Here is a 24,621-nt window from a genome sequence, read left to right on the forward strand (position 1 = left end):
TGTCTGCTGGTAATATATACAGTAATACATGACTTTTTCAATGATTTCAACAGATAAGCCTGGCCCTCCAGCTGCCTTTGACAACTCTGAGATCACCAACGAGTCCTGCTTACTGGCATGGAACCCTCCCAGAGATGATGGTGGCTCAATGGTCACTAATTACATTGTGGAGAGGAAGGCTGGAGACAGTGAGGAGTGGCACAAGCTTTCTGCTACCGTGAAACACACCTCTTTCAAGGCCTGCAAGCTTGTGGCTCTAAAGGAATATACTTTCAGAGTGTTTGCTGAGAATCAATATGGCATTGGTGATCCTGCAGAACACGTACCAATTGTCGCTAAGTACTCCTTTGGTATGTAATTTATTTGTATATACTGTTTCAGCTCTAATGTTTTATTTCTGTTAAGAACAAAAAATTTGTATACACGTTTACTTAGCAACTGACTTACTTTTCTTCAGACCCACCTGGCATGCCAACTAGACTGGAGCCTTCAGATATTGCAAAGGATTCCTTGACCTTGACATGGTATGAGCCAGATGAGGATGGTGGCAGCCCTATTACTGGGTACTGGGTGGAGAGGTTAGACCCAGACACTGACAAATGGATAAAATGCAACAAGCTTCCAATCACGGATACGACATACAGGTGGGAAAGATGAATTCTGTTATTGATGTAGGATTAGTACTGTTGTATTATATTTTTGCATAATTCCAATTACCCTTTGTTGTGGCAAAGCATTACAAATAGTTCTATATTTTGTAGAGTGAAAGGACTTCCCACAAAAAAGAAACACAGGTTCCGTGTCTTGGCTGAGAATCTTGCTGGGCTCGGAAAACCAAGCAAGGAGACTGACCAAATCTTGGTTAAAGATCCAATTGGTAATAACTTTAATAATTTAATAATTGGTTTGAATGGTAATATGAAGTTTCTTTTATTATAAATCAATAATGATCTGACACATTACTAATAAGATTACTTATCACGTATCAATTGTCAAAGCAAGTACAAATTCAGGTCAATTCAGAAATCCTTATTTGTTTTTCAAGATCCCCCCTGGCCTCCTGGCAAACCCTACGTCAAAGATATTGCAAAAACCTCTGCCATGCTACAGTGGACCAAGCCTGAGCATGATGGTGGGGCCAAGATTGAGTCTTACATAATTGAATTGCTGAAGAGTGGAACTGAGGATTGGGTTCGTGTGGCTGAAGATATTCCCATGACTGAGCATTTTCTGAAGGGACTGATGGAGAAGCAAGAGTATTCCTTCCGAGTCAGAGCAGTCAATATTGCTGGAGAGAGCGAACCCAGTGACCCCTCTGATCCTGTCGTCTGCAAGGAGAGACTTTGTAAGAGATTACCTTACAGTACAGGCATTTAAAAGATACTATTTAGCAGAGCATCTTACACAACTTCAACATTTTGTTCATAGTGTCCATTTATACAGCTGGATATAAGCTGAAATCATTATGGTTACGTACCGTGTCCAATGGTACAACACAGGTGTTATACCATTGGACATAAAGTACATTACCAGAATTACGTACTATAGTACTATAGCAGTGTTCAAGTTGGAAATCGAACCTGCAAACGTTCAGTTAAAAACCAAATTCCCAACCATTTTACTACTGCTGGCCTCAAATTACTTGTATGCTTAAAAACACACTTGACCAATAAAGTCAATTTCCGGTCTATATGTGGTAGGCCAGATTACAAAGTAAGAGATTAAGCTCAGACATTCCCATAAAATTGTACTGTGGAAAAAGATTGTCTTTTGGCTATGAGTATTAAATATTATGTTTATTTATTTAATTTTCAGATCCTCCTTCCCCTCCGCGCTGGCTTGAAGTAGTCAACATCACCAAGATAAGTGCAGAGTTGAAATGGGCAATTCCAGAAACAGATGGTGGCTCCCCCATCACAAATTACATTGTGGAGAAGAGAGACGTGAGGCGCAAGGCTTGGCAGGCAGTAGATACCACCGTGAAAGAAACCCAGTACACTGTCACTCCTCTTAATGAGGGATCTTTATATGTGTTCCGTGTGGCTGCTGAAAATGCTGTTGGGCAAAGTGACTACTGTGAATTGGAGGACTCTGTCCTGGCTAAGGACACTTTCAGTAAGAACATTTTTGGAATATTTTGTGTTGTTAATATTGATAGATATGTTTGCTATTTTTTCTTTATGTAATGACAACCAACCTTAAAATATATCCTTCTTTTCTCCAGCTACCCCTGGGCCTCCATATGCTTTGACTGTGGTGGAAGTAACAAAGAGACATGTAGAATTGAAGTGGGAACCTCCGAAGAATGATGGCGGTAGGCCTATTACAAAGTAAGTTTTTCACCGAAAGGCATACTTACATTCTTGTTTTTTATTAGCATGTGCAATATAAATGTAAAACGTGCAATATAATGTACATTTTTAATAGCTTATACCAAGAGCAATGCTATACTATGTACTTATTTATACTTTCATTGTTTTGTCCTCATTTTAGCATGTCTTTGTCTTGACTGTCAGACAGAGGTCACCTGATTATCCAAGTCAAATTCCTTGTATTCTTAAAAACATACTTCGACCAAAAGGTCTGATTCTGACCTGTATCGTGCAACATTTTACTTTTGAAATTTATTTTGTCTCATACAACTTTTAACTTTTTTTGTCTGATAGATATGTAATTGAAAAGAAAGAGAAGCTGGGAACCCGCTGGGTGAAGGCTGCCAAGACACCTGGGCCTGAATGCAAATACACGGTGTCAGATGTTGTTGAGGGAACTGAGGTGCAATTTCAGGTCCGTGCTGAAAATGAAGCAGGTGTTGGACACCCAAGTGAGCCCACAGATATCCTGAAAATTGAAGACCCAATAAGTATGTTTTATCTCATTTTTATTTTCAGTATGCACATCACAACCACAATTAATTGTTTTGTTGTCTAAGCCAGTTAGCACTGCCTATAATCAGTGCATTGATTATTTTCCCAGGTCCACCATCTCCTCCTCTGGAGCTACATGTGACTGATGCTAGCAGAGGCCACATCTCTATTGCATGGAAACCACCAGAAAAGAATGGCGGCAGTCCCATCACCGGCTACCACATTGAGCTTTCTGAAGCCGGCACTGAAAAGTGGATGAGAGTCAACTCACGCCCTGTAAAAGAGTTGAAATATAGGGCAGAGGAAGGCATCATCCCTGAGAAACAATATGTTGTGAGAGTTCGTGCCATCAATGCTGTGGGCGTTAGTGATCCATCTGAGGTCTCTGATAAGGTCTTTGCAAAGGATCCTGACTGTAAGAAGCTCTCAAAATTGCTTAAATTGTGCACATTGTTACTGTTAATTGAGAACAAGTATAATTATAATTTGTTATTCTTTCAAAGGCATTCCTACCATTGACCTGCAGACTCAAGACATTATAGTGGTGGAGGGTAAGAAGATGAGTCTACTTGTCCCATTCAAAGCTGTTCCAAAACCAAAAGTATCCTGGCAGAAAGATGGGACTGAGTTGAAGGCTGATGACAGAGTCACCATGAGCTGTGAACTCAGTACAGTCAACTTAGATATTCCCAACTGCAAGCACGCTGATGCTGGGGCATACACCGTTAGTTTAGAGAACACCCTGGGATCTGCAACTGGAACAATCCATGTTAAAGTCATTGGTATGGTTTTAATTATATTATATCTCGTTTGCATGTTTTTTTTTGTATTGGATTCTTAATGTAACCTAATCAATTATGTTGTTCCTTTAAATTAATAGGTCTTCCTGGGCAGTGCAAGGACATTGCTGGTAGTGAGGTCACAAAAAATTCCTGCAAGGTCTCTTGGAATCCTCCAGATAATGATGGTGGCACCCCGATTTTGCACTACATTCTGGAGCGTAGAGAAGCTGCCAGAAAGACCTTTATGTCTGTGATGTCCGACAACCAATTGAGCTGTCAAGTTAAGGATCTAATGGTCAATGGAGAATATTACTTCCGTGTTAAGGCAGTAAATAAGATTGGTGCTGGAGAGTGTCTTGAGATGCGCAACCCTATCATCATTGAGGAGCAGAAGCGTAAGTGGTATTTAAAGATATACTAAAGGGGTATTCAGAGAGGTCACTGTTTGTATTTGTATCTGTATCAACATTTGTTGAGATAACAAAATAATTTGTATTTGTGTTTGGATAAAATGGAAGTAGGCGTGGTTTGAACCGGAAATTGGTGTGGCTTTGGGGGAAAAACGTAAAAACTTGTCAATCCTATGTGTGGTAATAATCCATGACTGACATCAAGATCGAATTTGAGATATCCTTAAAAATCTAATTTGGTTTTGCGTGACAAAACACTAACATGCTTAATTACTTGGATAAAGTTAAATAAATAATAAATTTAAGCACATAAGATGCCATGATTGGCTCAGAGACCGGAAGTGGAAAACATCTTGTGACATGTCACGTCTTTACCTTTACCTATTGGTTAACCCCACCCGGACCCTTCCTTTTCTGACAGTTACTTCCTTAAATATAAACTTAGCGTGATCATACTTCTGTACTGGAAATAATCACATTGTATTTGACCATGGACAATGGCAAAAATGTGGGTAATGCTACAAAGTTCTCCAGACAGAGATCTTGGGCAATATTGATCCTAACCATGAGAAAGAAATGGAAAAAATGCCATTTTGAAAAATGCTGCCTCCTGTGCAAAACAAGTATAGCTAAATACCAATAGTTAGCTAACTACTATATGACTAACAATTTGATGCTAACATTAGCTAATCTCCTGGTCAAACAAGCTACACTTACATTTTATAATAGGTTAGTTGACCCACCAGGAAAAGGCAACACAACTGCTTAAACTGCTCTCCCCAATGAGTAATTAGTAAAAATTAAAAATTATAATTAGTCATTGAAATAAGACTACTCGCGCATCAGTGCACAAAGAGTAGGATGTGAACAGGTCCTTCTCCACTGCAACTGCATGTTTCCAGTGAGTGATACCACAAAACTGGTTGATGAGCACAAATAAACCCTTCCCTTTCTACTTGAAGTCTGTTGAGTAAGGCAAGTCAGAAGTTATTTTCAGTCAACTATAGATGTTTTACGCTTTCAAATATGAATACTGTTGAACAAATTTGGAAGGAAAAAGTATTTGTATAAACCACATTATTCTTACTTTACTAAATATTGTATTCAAATTCCGATACATCCATAGTACCACCAGTCTCAAACGAGTGCCCAGGATCAGTTTAAAATTAAAAAGAAAATTACATGTGTCTTTCAGAGCGACCAGATCCACCCATTGATGTTGAAGCTCACAGTCCAACCTCTCAGTCTGTGACCCTGAGCTGGAACCCCCCTCCATACGATGGTGGTTGCCCTATAACTGGCTATATTCTGGAGAAGATTGAAAAAGATGGTGATATGTATGAGAGATGCTGTGAGTCTGCGGTGCCTGGATTGTCCTACACAGTGACGGGCTTGACAGAGGGCAAGGAATATCAGTTCCGTGTCCGTGCTGAGAATATTGCTGGAGTCAGTGATCCCTCCCGCAGCACACAGCTGATCAAAGCTGCGGATCCTGTTGGTATGCATGACTAAAGCCTATATATTAAAATCCTTGTCATGGATTGTCATTTCATTAATTTAATTATTCAGATAAATTATATTGCATTCAAACTCATGGTCACCTGTACATTAATTTCAGATCCACCTAAGGTCTTCCTTAAGGGAAGTCAACAGTATGGCCTGAGCCTCAAAACAAGAGAAGAGATTAGAATAGATGCGTTCATCTCAGGATCTCCTTACCCAACTGTGACATGGTACAGGAATGATGAGGTCATTAAGCCAGAGACTATAAAGAGACAGGAAAGACCTCTTTTGAGGAGGAAAAAGGTAAAGGATGCTACTGCAGAACCAGAGGAGCCTTACCACCCATCCCTCCCAGAACGTCTCTCATTTGATACGAGTAAGAAGGGGGAGTCCTCAATAATGGTACGCGACTCCATTAGAAGTGACCACGGAATGTTTGTAGTCAAAGTTGAGAACAAACACGGAGTAGACACAGCAACCTGCGAGGTCAATGTTCTTGGTAAGGTTTTCAACTCAACTCTACTTCATGTTGTTTGAATGCACTGTTTTGATGCTTTAGGTTTTTTAATTCTTCTATATGAAATCTGCAGATAAACCTGGACCTCCAGTTAATGTTGGCTTTGATGAGATCAGGAACACATCTGTTATCTGCAAGTGGGAACCACCTTTAGATAATGGTGGATGTGAAATTACAAACTATATCCTGGAGAAAAGAGACAACACTAAAGATGAAAATGGATGGGTCACTGTATCCGCAAACGTTAAAGGATGCCAGCATTTGGTGACCAAACTAATTGAAGGAAAGGAGTACATTTTCCGTGTGACAGCTGAAAACAGGATTGGCACAGGGCGTCCACGTGTGTCAGCACCACTTGTAGCTAAGAATCAATTTGGTAAGTTATTTCATGTGTAATTCAAGTGGAAAAGGCAAACTTTTGGTGCATTTGCATTTTTTATTTCTTAAATTTTCTTTTCCTATTTGTGTTGAAGAACCACCCGATGCCCCCAACATGCCTAAAATTGTAGATGTTGCTGCAAACAGCATGCTTGTTTCTTGGAATGAGCCCAAAGACAATGGAAGCCCTATCTTGGGCTACTGGTTAGAGAGAAAAGAAATCAACAGCACACATTGGACCAGAGTGAACCGCAGCCTTCTCAATGCCCTAGAAGTGAGAGCTGAAGGTCTGATGGAAGGTTTGACCTATATCTTCAGAGTCTGTGCAGAGAACTTAGCTGGACCTGGAAACTTTAGTGTCCCAACTGAGCCCAAAACTGCACAAGATCCAATCTGTAAGTTAATAAGTTTACCTACACATTCAAAATGAACCACAATTAATAATGATTAGACATGATTACAATTTTAAATCACAAATGTACATAAAGGGATTATCAATTCCTGTGTCCATAGTACCACCTGGTCCACCAGTTCCAAGAATTGTTGATGCTACAAAATCATCCATTGATGTTGCCTGGGATCCTCCCATGTACAATGGAGGTGGAGATATCCTTGGCTACCATATTGAGAAGATTGCGGTAGGAGAAAAAGACTGGTCCCGCTCTTCTGAGAGACTGTGTAAGGAGCGGAAGTTCACTGTAACTGGAGTTAAACCGGGAAAAGATTACATTGTTCGTGTGTTTGCCGTAAACAATGCTGGTGAAGGAGCTCCTGGCATGACAGAAACTGTTACAGTGAGAGACCCACAAGGTATCTATGTACGGTTTATAACAGAGAAATATCCAACTGAATAAACTGGAAAATATTTGACAATTTCTTTATCTTCTTCCCTAATGACAGAGCCTCCACTTGTTGACTTTGACATATCTGTGAGAAACGGTGTCACAATCAGGGCTGGGCAGACACTGAAGTTGCCTGCAATTGTCAGTGGTAGACCTATACCAGAGGTAAAATGGACAAAGGATGAAGGAGAGCCTGACAAAGAGCGTGTTGCTATTGAAACTGTTGGAAAAAACAGTATTCTTACTATCAAGAATGTCTTGAGGACAGATTGTGGCAAGTACCAGGTCACCGGTTCAAACAATTGTGGAACAAAATCAGCATTAACAAGAGTAGATGTCATGGGTAAGTAATAGAAAGAATACGAGAATGTCTATTTCAGTATTGATGAGTCCTTTTGTTAATAACTTTTGAATGTTAACTTCTTATTAGATGTTCCTGGTCCTGTGGTTGGTTTTAAGCCATCTAAGGTCTCAAAAAAGATGATTACACTGATCTGGACTGAACCTGCTGACAATGGTGGAAGTGATGTTATTGGTTACATTGTTGAAAGAAAGGATGCGAAGATGCACACGTGGAGACAGCCTTTAGAGACTGCAGGATGTAAAATTGAAATTGTTGGTCTGCTTGAAGGAGAAGAGTACATGTTCCGTGTTGTGGCAAAGAATAGATATGGCTGTGGTCCCCCAGTGGACATAGGGCCTATTCTTGCAGTGGATCCTAAAGGTAATCTTTTTCCACCATTAACATGTACTTGCATTTATGATCACAATTGTCTAATAATTAAATTTTAATTTTAACTTAAAGTTTAAGATTGAATGCATGATTTAATTTCATTTCAAATATGAAAAAATTAAGCAAGCATATATGCTTTTTCAAATCATAGGGACACCGAGTGCGCCAGAAAAACTTCACTGGACAGACAGGACCAAAATGACCGTAACTCTTTCCTGGAAGCCACCTCGTAGTGATGGAGGCAGTCCCATTCAAGGCTATTATGTTGAGAAAAGAAGACAAGATGGTGGTGAATTTGAGATTGCTAACACCCAGATTTGCAAGGGCCTCAGTTTGACAGTGCCAAACCTGTCAGAGCACCACATGTATGAATTCCGTGTTAAGGCAGTAAATGAGGTTGGGCATGGCGAACCTTCAAATATACTGAATGTAATGATTAAAGATGATGAAGGTTTGTTCTTAAGCTTTTATCTGAATGAGATAAACATTGTAAATGATTATTTAATTAATTTTCAATTAATATCAAAAATAATTTCTTCCAGCTGCCCCAGCTGTGACCATACTAAAGCACTTCATGGGAGATGCCATCATTGTCAAGACTGGAGCAGCAATTGAAATTCCTGCTGAAGTAGTAGGCCTACCAATGCCAAAGATTGAATGGTCCAAGGATGGAGTTGTTATTGAGAAACCAACTGAGATGCTTTTGATTGAAACAGAGGAGGTGCACAAAAACAAAGCTAACACCAAGCTTAGCATCCCTGTAACTGTTAGACAAGACAAGGGTCTCTACAGTATTACTGCCTCAAACCATCTTGGACAGGATAAACGTACCATCAGAGTAGAGATATTAGGTAAGTATTTTGAATGTAATAAAATGTACTTGTGTGAAACTGAAAAAATGAGTTAACACTTTTTTTCTGACTCTTCAGATCGGCCATCACCACCACGGAACATTGTGGTTTCTGACATAAGATCTGAATCTTGCTATTTGACTTGGGATGCCCCAGAAGACAATGGAGGCAGTGAGCTCACAAACTACATAATTGAGAAGAGAGACGCAAGCAAGAAGAAGTCTGATTGGGAGCCAGTAACTAACTGTATTCTTGAGAGGCGATATGGGGTTAGTATAGCCTTGATTTTAAATAAGAAAATATGTATTGTTCATAAATTTTTGTGAATATTATTAATATGCAATATATTTCCTTTCCAAGTTGTGGAAACTGGAAACCAATGGAGTTTACCAGTTCAGAATCAGTGCTGAGAACAAGTATGGAATCAGTGATGGCTGCGAATCAGAGAAAGTTGTGCTCAGGGACCCATTCGGACTCCCTGGACCACCACAGAAGCCAAGGATCGTTAGCCGTTCCACGGGTTCCATGCTAGTAACATGGCAGCCTCCTCTGGACAATGGCGGATCCACCATTACAGGTTACGTACTTGAGAAGAGAGAGAGAGGAGCTGTCTATTGGTCTCGTGTGAACAGGGGTCCTGTCACAAAACCGGTTGTTAAAGGCCTGGAATATAATATACTCCACCTTGTTGAGGGTGCTGAATACCAATTCCGTGTAATGGCCTGCAATGCTGCTGGTGTTGGCCCCCCAAGTGAATCATCTGAGTGTGCATTTGCAGTAGATCCTTGCAGTAAGTGACATTTCCAATATATATCACACCCTATGGCACATTTAACTTTATCATATTTTAAGAAGTATCGATTAAAAAACAATTCTGTTTGTTTTGCTTTGTTTCTCAGATCCTCCTGGTGCACCATCATGCCCAGAAGTTAAAGACAAAACCAATAACAGTATCACACTTGCCTGGAACCCACCAGAGAAAGATGGTGGCAGCCCCATTGCCGGCTACATTATTGAGATGCAGGATGAAAAGTCACCAGATTGGAAAAGACTGAATAGTGCTGACAAGCTGCATCCCACCACAGAATTCACTGTTCCAAATCTTGAAGAGATGAAGAAGTACAGGTTCAGAGTTATCGCTGTCAATGCTGTAGGAGAGTCTGAGCCAAGCTCCAGGACAGGTGACATTATTGCCAAGGAGATTCAAGGTTGGTGTCTTGCGGAAGAGTGATATTGTGATACGAATGCTTATTATTTCTTGCATTAATGATTCTGGTTTTCCTTTGTTTCACAGAGGAACCCAATGTTACACTGGAGCTTAGTGCAGATGAGTTGCAGTTCTGCAGAGCTGGTTCCACAATTAAAATTCCTGCAGTAATCACAGGACGCCCTACTCCAGAAGTTTCATGGGAGTTTGATGGCGGGGCTAAAACGGAAAAGAAGGATGGTCGTCATACCCTTCCAGTGGATTCAGAGGTAATGCATCTGTTTTAAGTAAGAAATATTTTTAAGGAAGATCAGTGCTTAATTTGCTATTGTCTTTCCAATTAAACTGAAAACAATGTCTCTGTTCAGATCCGATCTACTGATACAACATCAACAATTACAATTCCTGAGAGTAAGATGAACCATTCGGGCAGATATATCATCACAGCCAAAAATGCTGCTGGACAGAAAGTTGTTAAAGTTCGAGTCAGTGTGTTTGGTAAGTGGAATGAAGGAAACACTGAACCAATGTGAAATTCTAAATGAATTGCCTTACCAATAATTGTTTTTGTATGTTTCAGACATTCCTGGACCTCCTAAAGATTTGAAGGTCTCTGACATCACAAGGGGCACTTGTAGACTTACATGGAAGCCTCCTGATAATGATGGTGGCGAGAGAATCAAGAGTTACTTCATTGAAAAGAAGACTGTTGAAGGCAAAGCCTGGACAAAGGTCAACCCAGCTTGTGGGACTCAGTCCTTTGTTGTCCCCGATCTTAGTGAAGGGCAGGAATACCTCTTCCGTGTCCGTGCTGAGAATTGCTTTGGCATGGGGCCACCTGTTGCGACGATTCAGAGGACAAGGGCAAGAGATCCTATCCGTAAGTGTGAAATATATCACTAGAACAGTCAGAAAACCATAAAAATATAGACATAAAATATAAAAACATAAAAGTATAAAAATATAAAATAGATTTACATTGAAAATACAAATTAATTCTGCATGTATTAGGCTACTTAGATACATGCAAAAATCGTATTTCTTTGTGTATTAGGAATATGAATCTGCTTATTTGTAGACTGGTGTAAGGTTCTTGCATGTCCCTGCAGCATAAAGGAATATTCGTTGTACCATGTTATCAATAAAACTAATTCCTTTCCCTCTTTAAGATGGAGGTTAGTTACCAGAACATGTCATAATGCTGAGAAATATGAGGAAAGCGGTTTCTTGGCTGGTTCTGGTCTGGGTCTTGTTCATGTGTGAAAAAACTTCAACTGCATATTAGAATGAAAGGAATCACCAAGCACCTTGTCCTGTAAAATAATGTAAAATAAAATTAAGCTTGTTATTTGATAAGATTAACAGAATTTGTGAAAATAGATAACCATTAAGTCAAATAAATGTCATTATTGAAATGTTAAATAGGATGTATTTAGCAGGTCTGATTTTCTAAGTGGCATGACAGTTTTAAATCCCAATTTAAATATCAAACTTCATTTTTCTTAGGTGTCATTTACATTTTTAAAATTATGGCAATTGAATAGTCATAACCTACTGTTAAAACATCCAAAACCGAGAATAATAATGCAACAAAAATGTTATTTTCTAACTTAGTGCCCCCTGATCCTCCTACGAGAGTCAAGATTCGCCTTGTGACTAAAAACGCAGTAACTCTGACTTGGAAGCCACCAAAGAATGATGGTGGTGCTCCTGTCACCCATTACATTGTTGAGCGACTATACTGGGACCCCAGTGGGACACAGAAGGAGTCCTGGAGGCAGTGCAACAGGCGTGACATTGAGGAGACCAGTTTCAAGGTTGAGGACCTCAGTGAAGGTGGAGAGTATGAGTTCCGTGTCAAGGCTGTGAATGAGGCTGGAGCAAGCAGACCATCTTCTACTGCTGGACCAGTCATTGTCAAAGATCAAAATTGTATGTAGATAATATTTATAAATGACATTACAGCAATCATATTATTTTCAGAACTAATAGCAACTGTATACAAAAATGTGTAATTATTTTCTTCATCTTCATTAAGGTGCACCAAGCATTGAACTCAGCGAATTCATGGAAGTCGAACAGGGAGCTGACATCAAAATTGTTGCTAAAATTAAAGGCAGCCCATTCCCAACCCTCACGTGGCAGAAGGCCCCACCTCACAAGTCTGATGAAAAGGCTGATGTCAAATATGATGAGCACATTAACAAGCTTGTATTCGAAGATAGCTGCACTTTGCTGATTCAACAGGGGAAACGAGAAGATACTGGTCTGTACACAATAGTAGCCAGCAACAGCCTGGGCAAGGCCTCCAAGGAAATGAGACTCAATGTCTTGGGTAAAGTTTGTTATTGCCATTTATGTTTCTCTGTTGGTTAAAATATAAATGTACCCCTCAGTAAACTTTTGAATTGGGATATTCTATGTAATTTTCATAAATGGTTTAAATGCATTTATTCAGGACGCCCTGGACCACCTTCTGCACCTATTAAGTTCGAGGATGTATCTGCTGAAAAGATTACCCTGTCTTGGCTTCCTCCTAAGGATGATGGTGGATCAAAGGTCACTAACTACGTAATTGAGAAACGTGTGGCTAGTAGGAAGACATGGGTACCAGTCACCAATGAACCGAAAGAACGTATATATACAGTGGAGAATTTGATGGAAGGCCATGAGTATGTTTTCCGCATCATGGCTCAAAACAAATATGGCATTGGTGATCCCCTGGACAGTGAACCAGAGAAAGCCAGGAACCTTTACAGTGAGTATTTTGTAATGTGCAATTTCAAAGTAAGCCCAACATATTTATGTTCGGATTATAAAACATTTTTTTTCTTCTTTCCAAAGCTGTCCCTGGGAAATGTGAAAAGCCAACCATTACAAGTGTAACTCATGAATCCATGACAGTCAATTGGGAAGAGCCAGAAGATGATGGTGGAACACCTATCACTGGCTATTGGCTTGAGCGCAAGGAGACCACAGCAAAGCGCTGGAATAGAGTTACGCGCGACCCAATTAGGGTTATGCCCCTTGGTGTGTCCTACAATGTGACTGGTCTAATTGAAGGATCTGAGTACCAGTTCCGTGTGACGGCAATTAATGCAGCTGGTTGCGGGCCTCCAAGTGACCCATCTGATCCTGTCTTTGCCAGGGACCCCATGGGTATGTGTACACTATGACAGTGAGATTTTCTTATAACTCATAATACGTTTATGACAGTTAATGTACATTATACCCCTTTTAGCACCCCCTGGACCTCCTACCCCTAAAGTAACAGACTGGACCAAGTCAACAGTTGATGTGGAATGGATTCCACCATTGAAGGATGGTGGATCTAAGATTATTGGATATATTGTTGAATTCAAAGAGGAGGGAAAAGAACAATGGGAAAAGGTGTGTATTCTGATTTATTACATTTTCTCTTATACATGTGGGCAAAACAATGTACTCTCATTTCATCATCAAACTTTCCTTTCAGGCCAAAGATAAAGAAATAAGAGGCACTAAGTTTGTGGTGTCTGGACTGAAAGAGCTTGGACTTTACAGATTTAGAGTCAAAGCAGTAAATGCAGTAGGTGCTGGTGAACCTGGTGAAGTCTCTGAAGTGATTGAAGTCAAGCACAGGACAAGTAAGTCACAAAATGACCCTCTTTATTTACCATGCATGCAAAAGTTAATAAACTACTATTAGAACATTAATAATCATTACTTTTTTGCAGTTGCCCCTGAGATAGACCTGGATGCTGCAGTGAAGGAGCGAATAGTTGTTCATGCTGGTGGTGTGATCCGCATACTGGCTTATGTGTCAGGCAAGCCCGAACCCCAAATCACATGGAGCAGAGATGATGGTCCTGTTCCTCAGGAAGCTGTGGTTGAGACTACTGCCATCAGTTCTGCACTGGTTATCAAGAAATGTACAAGAAAACACCAAGGCATTTACACCTTAACTGCTAAAAATGAAGGTGGTGAAAGAAAGAAACCCATCATTGTGGATGTGTTGGGTAAGCTTTTTTGGATAACTCAATCTGTGAATCTCAATATTTGAATTTAAATACAGATGTTTTAATAATACGTTTTCCATTTTATCCATAGATGTCCCTGGCCCAGTTGGGGCACCATTCAACACAGAGAACCTCACCAGTGACTCATGCAAATTAAACTGGTTCTGCCCTGATGATGATGGTGGCTCTGCTATCTCTAATTATATTGTTCAGAAGCGTGAAGTTGACCACAAGGCTTGGACTTCAGTACCCTACACTGTCACAAGGCACAGTGCAGTTGTCCATGGTGTAACAAGGGGAAAGGCCTATTTCTTCAGAGTTGCTGCTGAGAACGCTGTAGGAATTGGCCCATTCCGTGAATCCACTGCAGAAATTATCATAAAGGATGCTATGAGTAAGTAATTATTATTTCAACTATGACTTGAAAGTGTCCTGGTAATATTACATGTTAAGCACTAATTGTGGAAGTCAAGCAGTATGTCATAATTCATTTGCCTAAATAGGGTCATGAGTTTTTCTAGACCTTGTTTCTCAAGACATACTCTGATTGTCCTCTAGGCATTTCTGCTGCCACTGCATTTAAGTGAAGAAGAAGTAGTAATTAAACTGCACCCCAAAAGCATTAAAGGGCGCAGTAGACTTGATACTTGAAGGTGAACTTGGCTTAAATAGACTACATGGCCAAAAGTATATGGAAACCTGACATGCAACATCTCATACAAAATTACGGGCGTTAATATGGAGTTGGTCCACCTTTTGCTGCTATAACAACCTCCACTCTTCTGGGAAGGCTTTATACTAGATGTTGGAGCATTGCTGTAGGGATTAGCTTCCATTCAGCCAGAACAGCATTAGTGAAGTCAGGCACTGATTGAGCGATAAGGTCCTGCTCACAGTTGGCTTTCTAGTTCTTCCATGCCAGAACAGACAGAACCATTTCTATATGGACCTCGCTGTGTGCCCAGTGGCGTAGTCATGCTGAAATGGGAAAGGGCCTTCCCCAAACTGTTGCCACAAAATTGGAAGCACAGAACTGTGGAGAATGTCACTGCATTAATATTTGTCTTAAGTGGAACTAAGGGGCCTAGCCCAAACCGTGAAAAACAGCCCCAGACAAAGGGATGTCCATATACTTCTGGTCATATAGCGAATGACAATTTTATACATTTGATAGTGTATTATTTTCATATAATTCTCCTTGTTCAGCACAGATATCTACAAGCGATGTGCTTGTTATATCTGTGCAGTTTAGGGCATATGGCATATGTGTGTTGTCATTAACGCTAAAACATGCAGAATGAGTGCATCTTATGTTGAACGTTGTATGTATTGACCAACACCGGTGTATGGCAAACAACTGTCAAGGCAGGGCGGAAATAGCAAAATAGCTGACCATGCATAACACAAATAAAACTTCCAAAGAAATTTCCCACCCTAAGTATGGGCAGCTGTATCCAATTTAGGATATATTATTCTGTAGGCTGATAACAAATAGTTAAAAGCCTGCAAGGGGAGTCTATTCTGTTTATAATTCAAAATTAACCAAGCTACAAAAAATCACAAAATTCCCAAGAATCACATGAGCTAAGAATCTGTGATTGTATTCAATTAATATCATGATGCAGGTTCTTTCTAATCGTGTAAAATTAATTCAGTTGCTGAAATCTAAACTAATTGAATAATTGATCAGACTGTGGATTGAAGCATTGTCTTGATCAATAGCATTCAGATAAGAGGATGAAAAGTAAAGCAGTTAATTCATTACTTTAGTCATAATTTTATGTGATATTTTGAAGTTTCATAATATTGATGTAATATATACACATATTAAATGATGTAATGTTTCTTTATATAGCTGTTCCTGATCGTCCTGAGGACCTGAACGCTACGGCAGTTACAAAAGACTACGTCAGTTTGTCTTGGAAACCACCTAAGTATGATGGTGGCTCTGAAGTTACAATGTACATTCTGGAGGCCCGTCCGATTGGCAAAGACAAATTCATCCGACTTACAAAGGAGAAGTTGATGGAGAGGAGATATACCTATGATGGTCTCAAAGAGGGTGATACTTATGAATTCCGTGTCAGTGCTGTAAATGAAATCGGTCAAGGCAAGCCCTCCTTCTGTACGAAACCAATCACTTGCAAGAATGAACTTGGTATGTGAAGCTCGAACTCACCATGTGATCCACAGAACAATTATACCACTTCATTGTTTTAAAATGGTTTTGTAATCATTTTTAATAAGTCTGTTTACTTTTATTTTAGAACCTCCCACAATTGAGCTTGACTTCCGTGACAAAATAATTATGCGGGTTGGAGACACTTTTGCCCTCCAAGGTCGGTATACCGGAAAACCAGCACCATCCATTACATGGTTCAGAGATGATGAAGAGCTGAAAGCAGATGACCACATCAAGTTCAAAAACACCCTAACAACAATGTGTCTGGGCATTGTCAAAGCTAAGCGTGAACACAGTGGTCGATATTGTGTGGTTGTAGAAAACAGCACTGGCTCACGCAAAGGGATCTGCAACGTGACTGTTGTTGGTAAGTTTTCAATTTACTTTTACTATTTTATACCGCTCTTGTCTCATTCTGGTTATATCTCCATTATATCACGGTTATCTTTTTGCTGTTGTACCTGAAGGGTCTACAGAGTGCCCTGCTCTTATTCCCAATGTTTGCGGAAAAGGAAAGATCCAAAATGATCCAAACGCATCTCACAGATAGTACTTTTTATTGAATGACCCCCAGAAATACTGCTTCTTGCAATGTGTTGTATCATCTAGTGGCCAGCCTACCGTGTCAGTTGATAAATTATTTATAGCAATCATTAATTAGTTTAACAATGGCTACTTTGATTAGCACTATAACAGCTGGGGATTATACAGGCTGTACTGTTAATTGTCATTTTTTACTCTGCTTGGCAATTTACTATGCATTTATATCTACTTACATGAAATAAACTGAAGGGAGGTTGCTAGTTCACTTTTCTAAATATACATATTTAGTAAATCATTAAAAGTAATTGCTGTAAGAGATACAGGTTTGCCAGTTCATGATTTTCCTAAATAGCTGTATTTATACATATTCACACATGAAATGGCTGCCCCTTATATCTTACAGTTGAAGAACAAGTATATTTAAAAATGACCTTACTTCATTTAGGAGTTTATCAATTTTATATTAATAGTAACTTATGTATAATAAGAACTGAATAACTGACATAGGTTAGTGAATCCAAAGCCTTTGCTTTTTATGTTATGATCATGATACCTGCAGTGCTAGCCAGCTCTATTTTTGACTGTCAGCTTCCACTATTAATAATGAAATCGATAAATTAAACATAATAATGTAGACTTTGAAGTAGGCAGTGGCGTCTAGCACGTTATGTATCACCATTAGGTAAAATGGACAGCTAACTGTATTGCCTTTTAGGTTGTGTGCATTTAGCTTAGATTATCGGGTGTTATTGACTATATTTGGTATGGAAGAATTTCTAAGCCAGGAGTTCTCCATACATGTCTAACAAACAATCAATAGGAAAATTGTGAATGGTAAGGTGCTTCACATGTACAGTTTGTACAACGTGCTGATTTTTAACGTAATAACCATTAAACACATCAGAATGCAGATTATTACCAATTACCAGAAATCTTAATTCATTACATGATATACTACTACCCACAATATTTCAGTGGTAAATTCTATTATTAGCTTTTTATTTTGTAAACATTGAATTACTAATGGTTGATGTCCTCCTTTTTGCAATTGCATCAAGATAATTCTCTACATATTAGTTTCCCTAAATACTAGAGACAGTATTGTGAAAAGATATAAACGTTGATTGTTTTATACCAAAAATACTGCAGAAATAAACTTGGATGACATTCCTCAGTTAGGGGATGTGGGCTGCTAAACAGATTCTTTGCAATCCTTGCAGAAATGTACCCACAATGATTACTGCACTACTGGCCTTTCAAGGGGTCAGCCTTTCTACCAACTATATATAATATAAAATGCTATTGCTTTATATTTATATTTAAAAGAGAATTAGTTTCCTGCTGTATGTCACATAGCAACTTCTTAACCATGTCTGTAACCATATTCTATGTGGCGATAAAAACAGTTAGCATGGTGATATTGGTGCTACACATTGGCAGTGGTTAAAGACTGCTTTGCCCCCCTTCACTGTAAAGTGCATGAAATGAACAATATAAATGCAGCCTATTATTATTATCACTATTAATATTATTATTAATAATAATAATTGTGAATGCCTGGATTTTTTACCAAGGAGGGAAATCGGAACTGGCTGTACGAGTGCTGGATGGATAATTTTGTCTCCTCAGTTTTTACTTCTTATTCATTGAAACTCATCATGTTTTCAGACCGTCCACTGCCTCCAGAAGGTCCAGTTGTCTTTGAGGAAGTCCACAGGGATCACATGGTCATTTCCTGGAAGCCACCTCTTGATGATGGCGGATCAGAAATTTCTAATTACATCATTGAGAAAAGAGAAGCTAACAGGGATATTTGGATGCACGTGACATCTGCCACCACAAAGACAACATGCAAAGTGCCTAAATTGGTTGAGGGAAAAGAGTATGTCATGAGAATATGTGCCGAGAACATGTATGGTATTAGTGACCCCCTGGATTCAGAAGAAATGAAAGCCAAAGATCGATTTAGTATGTGCAACCTTTTAGAAAATTGCATGTAATTTATCAGTCTTATCACTATAAATCATATTTTGAATTGAACACATTTTTAATTGGCCAATTTCATTGTCTGTCTTATGTAAAAGGAGTGCCTGAAGCACCAGAGCAGCCCGATGTGAAGGAGGTATACCACGATTCAGCACTGGTGCTTTGGAACCGACCTCGTGATGGTGGCAAACCCATTACTAATTACATTTTGGAGATGAAGGAGACTGGATCGAAGAGATGGTCACGCGCCACGAGGGACCCTATCTATCCGGACACTCAATTCAGGGTTCAAGATCTTACTGAAGGCTGTGAATATGAGTTCCGTGTCACAGCAGAGAATGAAATGGGTATTGGTGATCCTAGTCCCCCATCTAAGCCTATATTAGCTAAAGATCCAATTGGTAAGTGTCATTCCATTTTAAGATCTTTTTGAGATGCATGGCACTGTGGACAAAACACTGAACCTGTCAAGGCTTAACAAAAAAATGTCATTCTTATAGTTCTCCCAGGTCCTCCTGTGCTCCCAGAAGCTGTGGATAACACTAAGGATTCTGTGAGTCTGTCCTGGCGCCCACCCCGCCATGATGGCAAGGGCAAAATCTTTGGTTACCTTGTTGAGTATCAGAAGGTTGGCGAGGAAGCATGGACTAAAGCAAATCAGACTCCGGAGTCATGCCCAGAAACAAAATTTAAAGTCCTGAACCTTGAAGATGGTAAACTTTACAGGTTTAGAATCATGGCTGTGAATGCTGCTGGTTCTTCTGAGCCTGCCTATGTCAAGGAGCCAGTTAAAGTGCAGGACAGACTTGGTAATTTTGACAGTGCATATATTTATATACACAAAATATTTACATTTTATGTATGTTTATGTTCTACAATAACATCACCTTTCGAACCAACAGAGCCTCCAGAGCTGCTGCTTCATGCCAATATGGTTCGAGATCATCTTTCCATGGTAGGGTCCCTCATCACTCTCAGTGCTGGGATCAAGGGCATGCCATTCCCCACAGTAACATGGAAGAAGAATGGTGCGGATGTTCCACCCAATGCTGCCATTCAGGTCACTGGCACAGGAAGCAAACTAGAAATCAAAAACTGTGCCCGTTTGGACTGTGGCGATTATACAATAACTGTTGAAAATGCAGCTGGATCAAAAACGGCCACATGCACTGTACTTGTCTTAGGTAGGTTTATAATAAAATGTGTTGGAATAGTGTATGTTTCATTAACAGTTACACTTTCACTTGTAGCTGTACTGGAGCTATACTAAAGATCATTATATTTTCTATATTTTGTGGCACAGATAAACCTGGTCCACCCCAGAATCTTGCGGTTTCCGAGATTACAAGTGAATCAGCTTATCTTACATGGAAAGAGCCAGAGGATAATGGAGGTGCTGTCATTTCCCACTATGTGGTACAGAAGAAAGATGTGGCATCTGATGAGTGGGTGCCAATGTGTGCATCATCCAAAAAACTTAGCTTGATGGCAAATTACTTGATGGAAGGCACGCAGTATTTGTTCCGTGTTGCTGCTGAAAACCAGTTTGGAAGAAGTGGATTTGTTACAACAACTAAGCCCATCAAAGCTGTTGATCCTCTCTGTGAGTATTGCACATGATAGCTACTCTTTGTTTTTTATAATGTGGTATATATGTTAATCCTTTAATCAAAAATTTAATTTTCCATGTCCATTTTCAGACCCTCCTGGTCCACCGAAGAATTTGCATCATGTAGACGCAGAGAAAACTGAAGTCTGGCTTGAATGGGAGTGGCCAGATCGCACAGGAGGCAGTGAAATTACTGGATTCTTAGTTGAATACCAAGAGGACGGAACCAAAGATTGGACCACCTTCAAAACTGTCAGCAATCCAGCAAGCCATGTCACTGGACTTGAAGAGGGGAAAACCTACAGATTCCGTGTAAAAGCGCAGAATGCCATTGGCCTGAGCCGTCCAGATTCCACAATACCAATACTCTGTCAAGGGAAACTTGGTGAGTTTTTTTTTCCTCACCACTCCCTAGTTCTGGAGGACTACTGCATTGTGCAAAGTTCAGGAGTGACAGAGTGCTGTAGAGGATTTAAGAGTACAAATGGTTAATCGGTATCTTGATGAGAAAATGTTTTTCTCCTCATTGCTGGTGAGAAAAAAAAAGATAACTAAAAATTAGAAAAATAAAAAATCAACAATTTTGAGGTGGAGAAAAGTACCTGTATATTAACCTTTTGCTTATTCCTACCTTGATTTATCCCATACTCTACCCAGTAGGCCCTCACTTATACATTCTTCTGATTTTCTTTTAGCTTACTACTTATGGGCAGACAAAAGTGAGACTAGAATGAAGAGCTGTATGGGTAAAACCAAAATAGATGTTCATTTGTGGAGTTGGGGGGTAAAAAGAAAGTCAGCTCAAAGTTGTAAATATTTTATTTTACTGGATAGCAGTTTTATAATATTTTAAGGGATACTTTCTTTTATTATTGATTAGGTAAATATTTTTAAGGACCCATGGTTTTTCCCAATTGAGGTCTGATATTCCATTTTGAAATTTGAGGAAATGTATTCTGTTTTATTAATGTAGGAAGAAGTTAAAGAAACTGAGAAATTGGTACAACATTTATATGAAAGATTATAATCGTTAAAACAAAAAATATATTTAATTATTTTATTGGTTTTCAAAGCACTGACACCATAGGGAAAGCAACAGCAATTACAAATAGATGCAGAACTAATCTGTTTATCTTTTTTGTAGTGCCACCAAGTATTGAAGTGGATGTAAAACTAATTGAAGGCATCGTTGTGAAAGCTGGAACTACAATCATTCTCCCTGCAATAATGAAAGGCATACCCATCCCTACTGCAAAATGGATCACTGATGGTAATGAAATCAAAAGTGAAGGCAAGTTTAAAGTAGAGACGGATGGCATGTCAACAGTCCTCAGCATTAGTGAGTGCACAAGAGCGGACACTGGAGAGTATCTTCTTACAGTAGCAAACCCTGCCGGAAGCAAGACAGTTGCATTGCATGCAACTGTGCTTGATGTCCCAGATGCACCTGTTGGCCCTGTGAACATCCTTGAGGTTACTCCTGATCATATGCTTATCAACTGGCGCCATCCCAAGGATGATGGAGGAACCCCATTAATGAATTACATTGTTGAGAAGAAAGACTGCAAGAAACCATGGGAGCCATGGGGAGTTGTGAGCTCTGGAAGTCTGAGTACAACAGCTAAAGTTTCACGTTTGGAAAAGGGACGTGAATATGTTGTCCGTATTCGTGCAGAGAACAAGATTGGCATAGGTGCACCACTTGAAAGTCAACCAACTATTGCCAAATTTCTGTATGACCCACCTGGTGCTCCGGGACAGCCAGAGGCTTCTGACATCACAGAAAATGCTGTGACTATACATTGGGCTGAGCCATTAACAGATGGCGGAAGTCCAGTCAGTGGCTACATTGTTGAACGCAGAGAACTAACAGGCAAATGGATTCGTGTGAATAAAACTCCTGTCTTAGATGTCAAATACAGAATATGTGGGCTTTTTGAGGGCAACAGCTATGAGTTCAGAGTTTTTGCTGAAAATGTTGCTGGCATCAGTGAACCTTCTCCCCCATCTGTCCCAATTAAGGTAGTTCGTCCTGTCGCTCGCCCAGGACCTCCATGCAACCTCAAACTGAAGGATTGGAGCAAAACATATGCAGACCTAGTTTGGACAAAACCTTTGAGAGATGGAGGCAGTCCCATTTTAGGCTATGTTGTCGAGTGCCAGAAATCAGGAGGTGCTCAGTGGGAGAGAATCAATCAGGATCTTATTAAGCAGTGTGCGTTTAGAGTACCAGGTCTAGTTGAAGGTACAGAATACAGGTTCCGTGTAAGAGCTTCTAACAAGGTTGGTGATGGAGAGCCAAGAGACCTTGTTGAAACTGTACTTGCTAAGGATATTCTTGTTCCTCCTGAAATCAGTGTTGATATTGCATGCAGGGATCTTTTGACCGTGAGAGCTGGACAGATTATAAACCTAGTAGCTCGAGTTAAAGGTAGACCTGATCCAGAAATTACTTGGAGTAAGGATGCAAGGGTTCTAGGTAGAGACAAGCGAACTGAAATGAAGGCCAACTTCCCTACTGTTGAACTAATTATCCAAGAAGCAACAAGAGCAGATTATGGAAAGTATGCCATTCAGGCAAAAAATAGCAGTGGACAAGCACAAGCTACTACTATAGTGAATGTGCTTGACTCACCAGGACCTTGTCAGAATCTGAAGACAGCTTACGTGAGTAAAGATTCTTGCATGGTATCATGGGAGAATCCAGAAGACAATGGAGGTACTGAAATTACAAATTATATTATTGAGTGCCGGCAACCCAGCCAGAGGGGTTGGTCAGTGGTCTCCTCTGATTGTACCAAACGCCTTATGAAGGCACCACTTATGGAAAATTGTGAATATTTCTTCCGAGTTAGTGCAGAGAACAAGTGTGGTGTAGGACCAGGTGTAGAGACAAAAACTCCAGTTCTTGCTGTTGATCCAGTTGAGAAGCCAGGTGAGCCTGAAAACTTCCAAATAACTGAAATTGGAAAGACATTTGCCTTCCTCAAATGGAAAAAACCAGACAATGATGGTGGCAGCCGCAATCTTGGCTATCATGTGGAAAAGAAACCAAAAGAAGCAGATGAATGGGAAAGACTGCATAAAGGTGCAATTAAAGAAACATACTTCATGGCTGACAGGTGTATTGAAAATCAAATATACCAGTTCAGGGTACAAACAAAAAATGAAGCAGGAGAGAGTAATTGGGTGACAACAGCTGAGACACTAATCAAAGAAGAATTACTGGAACCACAGCTTGATGTCAAGTTAGTTGGAACCCTTGTGGTAAAGGCTGGTGATTCAATCAGAATTGAAGCTGGACTCAAAGGAAAACCCCAACCAGAGGTTAAGTGGACGAAGGGTGATGAATCAGATGACATTAAAAGCCCTAGACTTCATGTTGAAACAGGTGCAGATTTCTCCAAATTCCTTATGACTAACTCCAAACGTAGTGACAGTGGGAAATATGTGATTACTGCCAAAAACTCTGCAGGAAGCTGCACAGCTCATGCCACGGTGAATGTGCTTGATAAACCTGGTCCTGTCAAAGATTTGGCAGTGTCTGGCATTTCTGTTGACCGCTGTAAGTTAACTTGGGATCCTCCAGAGGATAATGGTGGCTGTGAAATTTTGAACTACATTCTGGAGAAATGTGAGACAAAGAGAATGGTATGGTCCATACACTCAACAGCAGTGATTACCAACTGTGCTAATGTGACTCGCCTTGTGGAAGGAAATGAATACATCTTCAGAGTGCGAGCAGAGAATAAAATGGGGACTGGCCCTGCAGTGGAGAGTGATGCCATCATTGCCAGGACACAGTTCAACAGACCTGGCCCTCCAGATCCGCCAGAGGTCACCAAGATCGGAAAGGAAGAAATGACAGTATCATGGTCAACTCCAGAGAATGACGGCGGGAAGCCAATCACAGGTTATATTCTGGAAAGAAAAGAACGACACGCTATCCGATGGTCTCCAGTCATAAAAGATGCAATCCCACAGACACACTTTAATGTTACCAACTTGATTCCTAACCATGAATATCAGTTCCGCGTCAAGGCTGAAAACGAAATTGGAGTGGGAGACCCAAGCAAACCATCCAGATCTGTCACTGCTAAGGATCCAGTTGGTATGTACAAATTCAACACTTAGTAGAATTCATTATCTATTAGAGTTACCATTAAATAGTTTTATTGCTTGTTTTTTTGTGGCCATGTTGTGCATTTGGATG

The 24,621-nt window shown here is 39.9% G+C and overlaps 1 protein-coding gene across 1 annotated transcript in view; it reads left to right on the forward strand.

Moving 5' to 3' along the window:
- The window catches only part of ttn.2 (titin, tandem duplicate 2), a 202,618-nt gene that overhangs the window by 112,539 nt on the left and 65,458 nt on the right, over window positions 1-24,621 (forward strand). The window contains exons 125-166 of the mRNA XM_064327343.1: window positions 54-350; window positions 458-644; window positions 762-877; window positions 1,046-1,345; window positions 1,816-2,115; window positions 2,225-2,330; window positions 2,667-2,863; window positions 2,977-3,282; window positions 3,371-3,649; window positions 3,748-4,044; window positions 5,255-5,557; window positions 5,678-6,061; window positions 6,153-6,455; window positions 6,553-6,852; window positions 6,971-7,267; window positions 7,358-7,642; window positions 7,730-8,023; window positions 8,184-8,483; window positions 8,575-8,883; window positions 8,962-9,152; window positions 9,244-9,673; window positions 9,783-10,091; window positions 10,178-10,359; window positions 10,459-10,588; window positions 10,671-10,970; window positions 11,705-12,022; window positions 12,129-12,425; window positions 12,549-12,848; window positions 12,935-13,249; window positions 13,332-13,480; window positions 13,566-13,716; window positions 13,807-14,088; window positions 14,180-14,482; window positions 15,944-16,246; window positions 16,356-16,637; window positions 18,482-18,781; window positions 18,898-19,200; window positions 19,300-19,608; window positions 19,702-19,983; window positions 20,103-20,402; window positions 20,500-20,793; window positions 21,553-24,519. Coding sequence (XP_064183413.1) covers window positions 54-350; window positions 458-644; window positions 762-877; window positions 1,046-1,345; window positions 1,816-2,115; window positions 2,225-2,330; window positions 2,667-2,863; window positions 2,977-3,282; window positions 3,371-3,649; window positions 3,748-4,044; window positions 5,255-5,557; window positions 5,678-6,061; window positions 6,153-6,455; window positions 6,553-6,852; window positions 6,971-7,267; window positions 7,358-7,642; window positions 7,730-8,023; window positions 8,184-8,483; window positions 8,575-8,883; window positions 8,962-9,152; window positions 9,244-9,673; window positions 9,783-10,091; window positions 10,178-10,359; window positions 10,459-10,588; window positions 10,671-10,970; window positions 11,705-12,022; window positions 12,129-12,425; window positions 12,549-12,848; window positions 12,935-13,249; window positions 13,332-13,480; window positions 13,566-13,716; window positions 13,807-14,088; window positions 14,180-14,482; window positions 15,944-16,246; window positions 16,356-16,637; window positions 18,482-18,781; window positions 18,898-19,200; window positions 19,300-19,608; window positions 19,702-19,983; window positions 20,103-20,402; window positions 20,500-20,793; window positions 21,553-24,519 — 14,157 coding nt within the window. The remainder of the gene's footprint in view (window positions 1-53; window positions 351-457; window positions 645-761; window positions 878-1,045; window positions 1,346-1,815; window positions 2,116-2,224; window positions 2,331-2,666; window positions 2,864-2,976; window positions 3,283-3,370; window positions 3,650-3,747; window positions 4,045-5,254; window positions 5,558-5,677; window positions 6,062-6,152; window positions 6,456-6,552; window positions 6,853-6,970; window positions 7,268-7,357; window positions 7,643-7,729; window positions 8,024-8,183; window positions 8,484-8,574; window positions 8,884-8,961; window positions 9,153-9,243; window positions 9,674-9,782; window positions 10,092-10,177; window positions 10,360-10,458; window positions 10,589-10,670; window positions 10,971-11,704; window positions 12,023-12,128; window positions 12,426-12,548; window positions 12,849-12,934; window positions 13,250-13,331; window positions 13,481-13,565; window positions 13,717-13,806; window positions 14,089-14,179; window positions 14,483-15,943; window positions 16,247-16,355; window positions 16,638-18,481; window positions 18,782-18,897; window positions 19,201-19,299; window positions 19,609-19,701; window positions 19,984-20,102; window positions 20,403-20,499; window positions 20,794-21,552; window positions 24,520-24,621) is intronic.

Source organism: Anguilla rostrata, chromosome 3 (genome assembly GCF_018555375.3).
Source record: "Anguilla rostrata isolate EN2019 chromosome 3, ASM1855537v3, whole genome shotgun sequence".
Classification (NCBI taxonomy): Eukaryota; Metazoa; Chordata; class Actinopteri; order Anguilliformes; family Anguillidae; genus Anguilla; species Anguilla rostrata.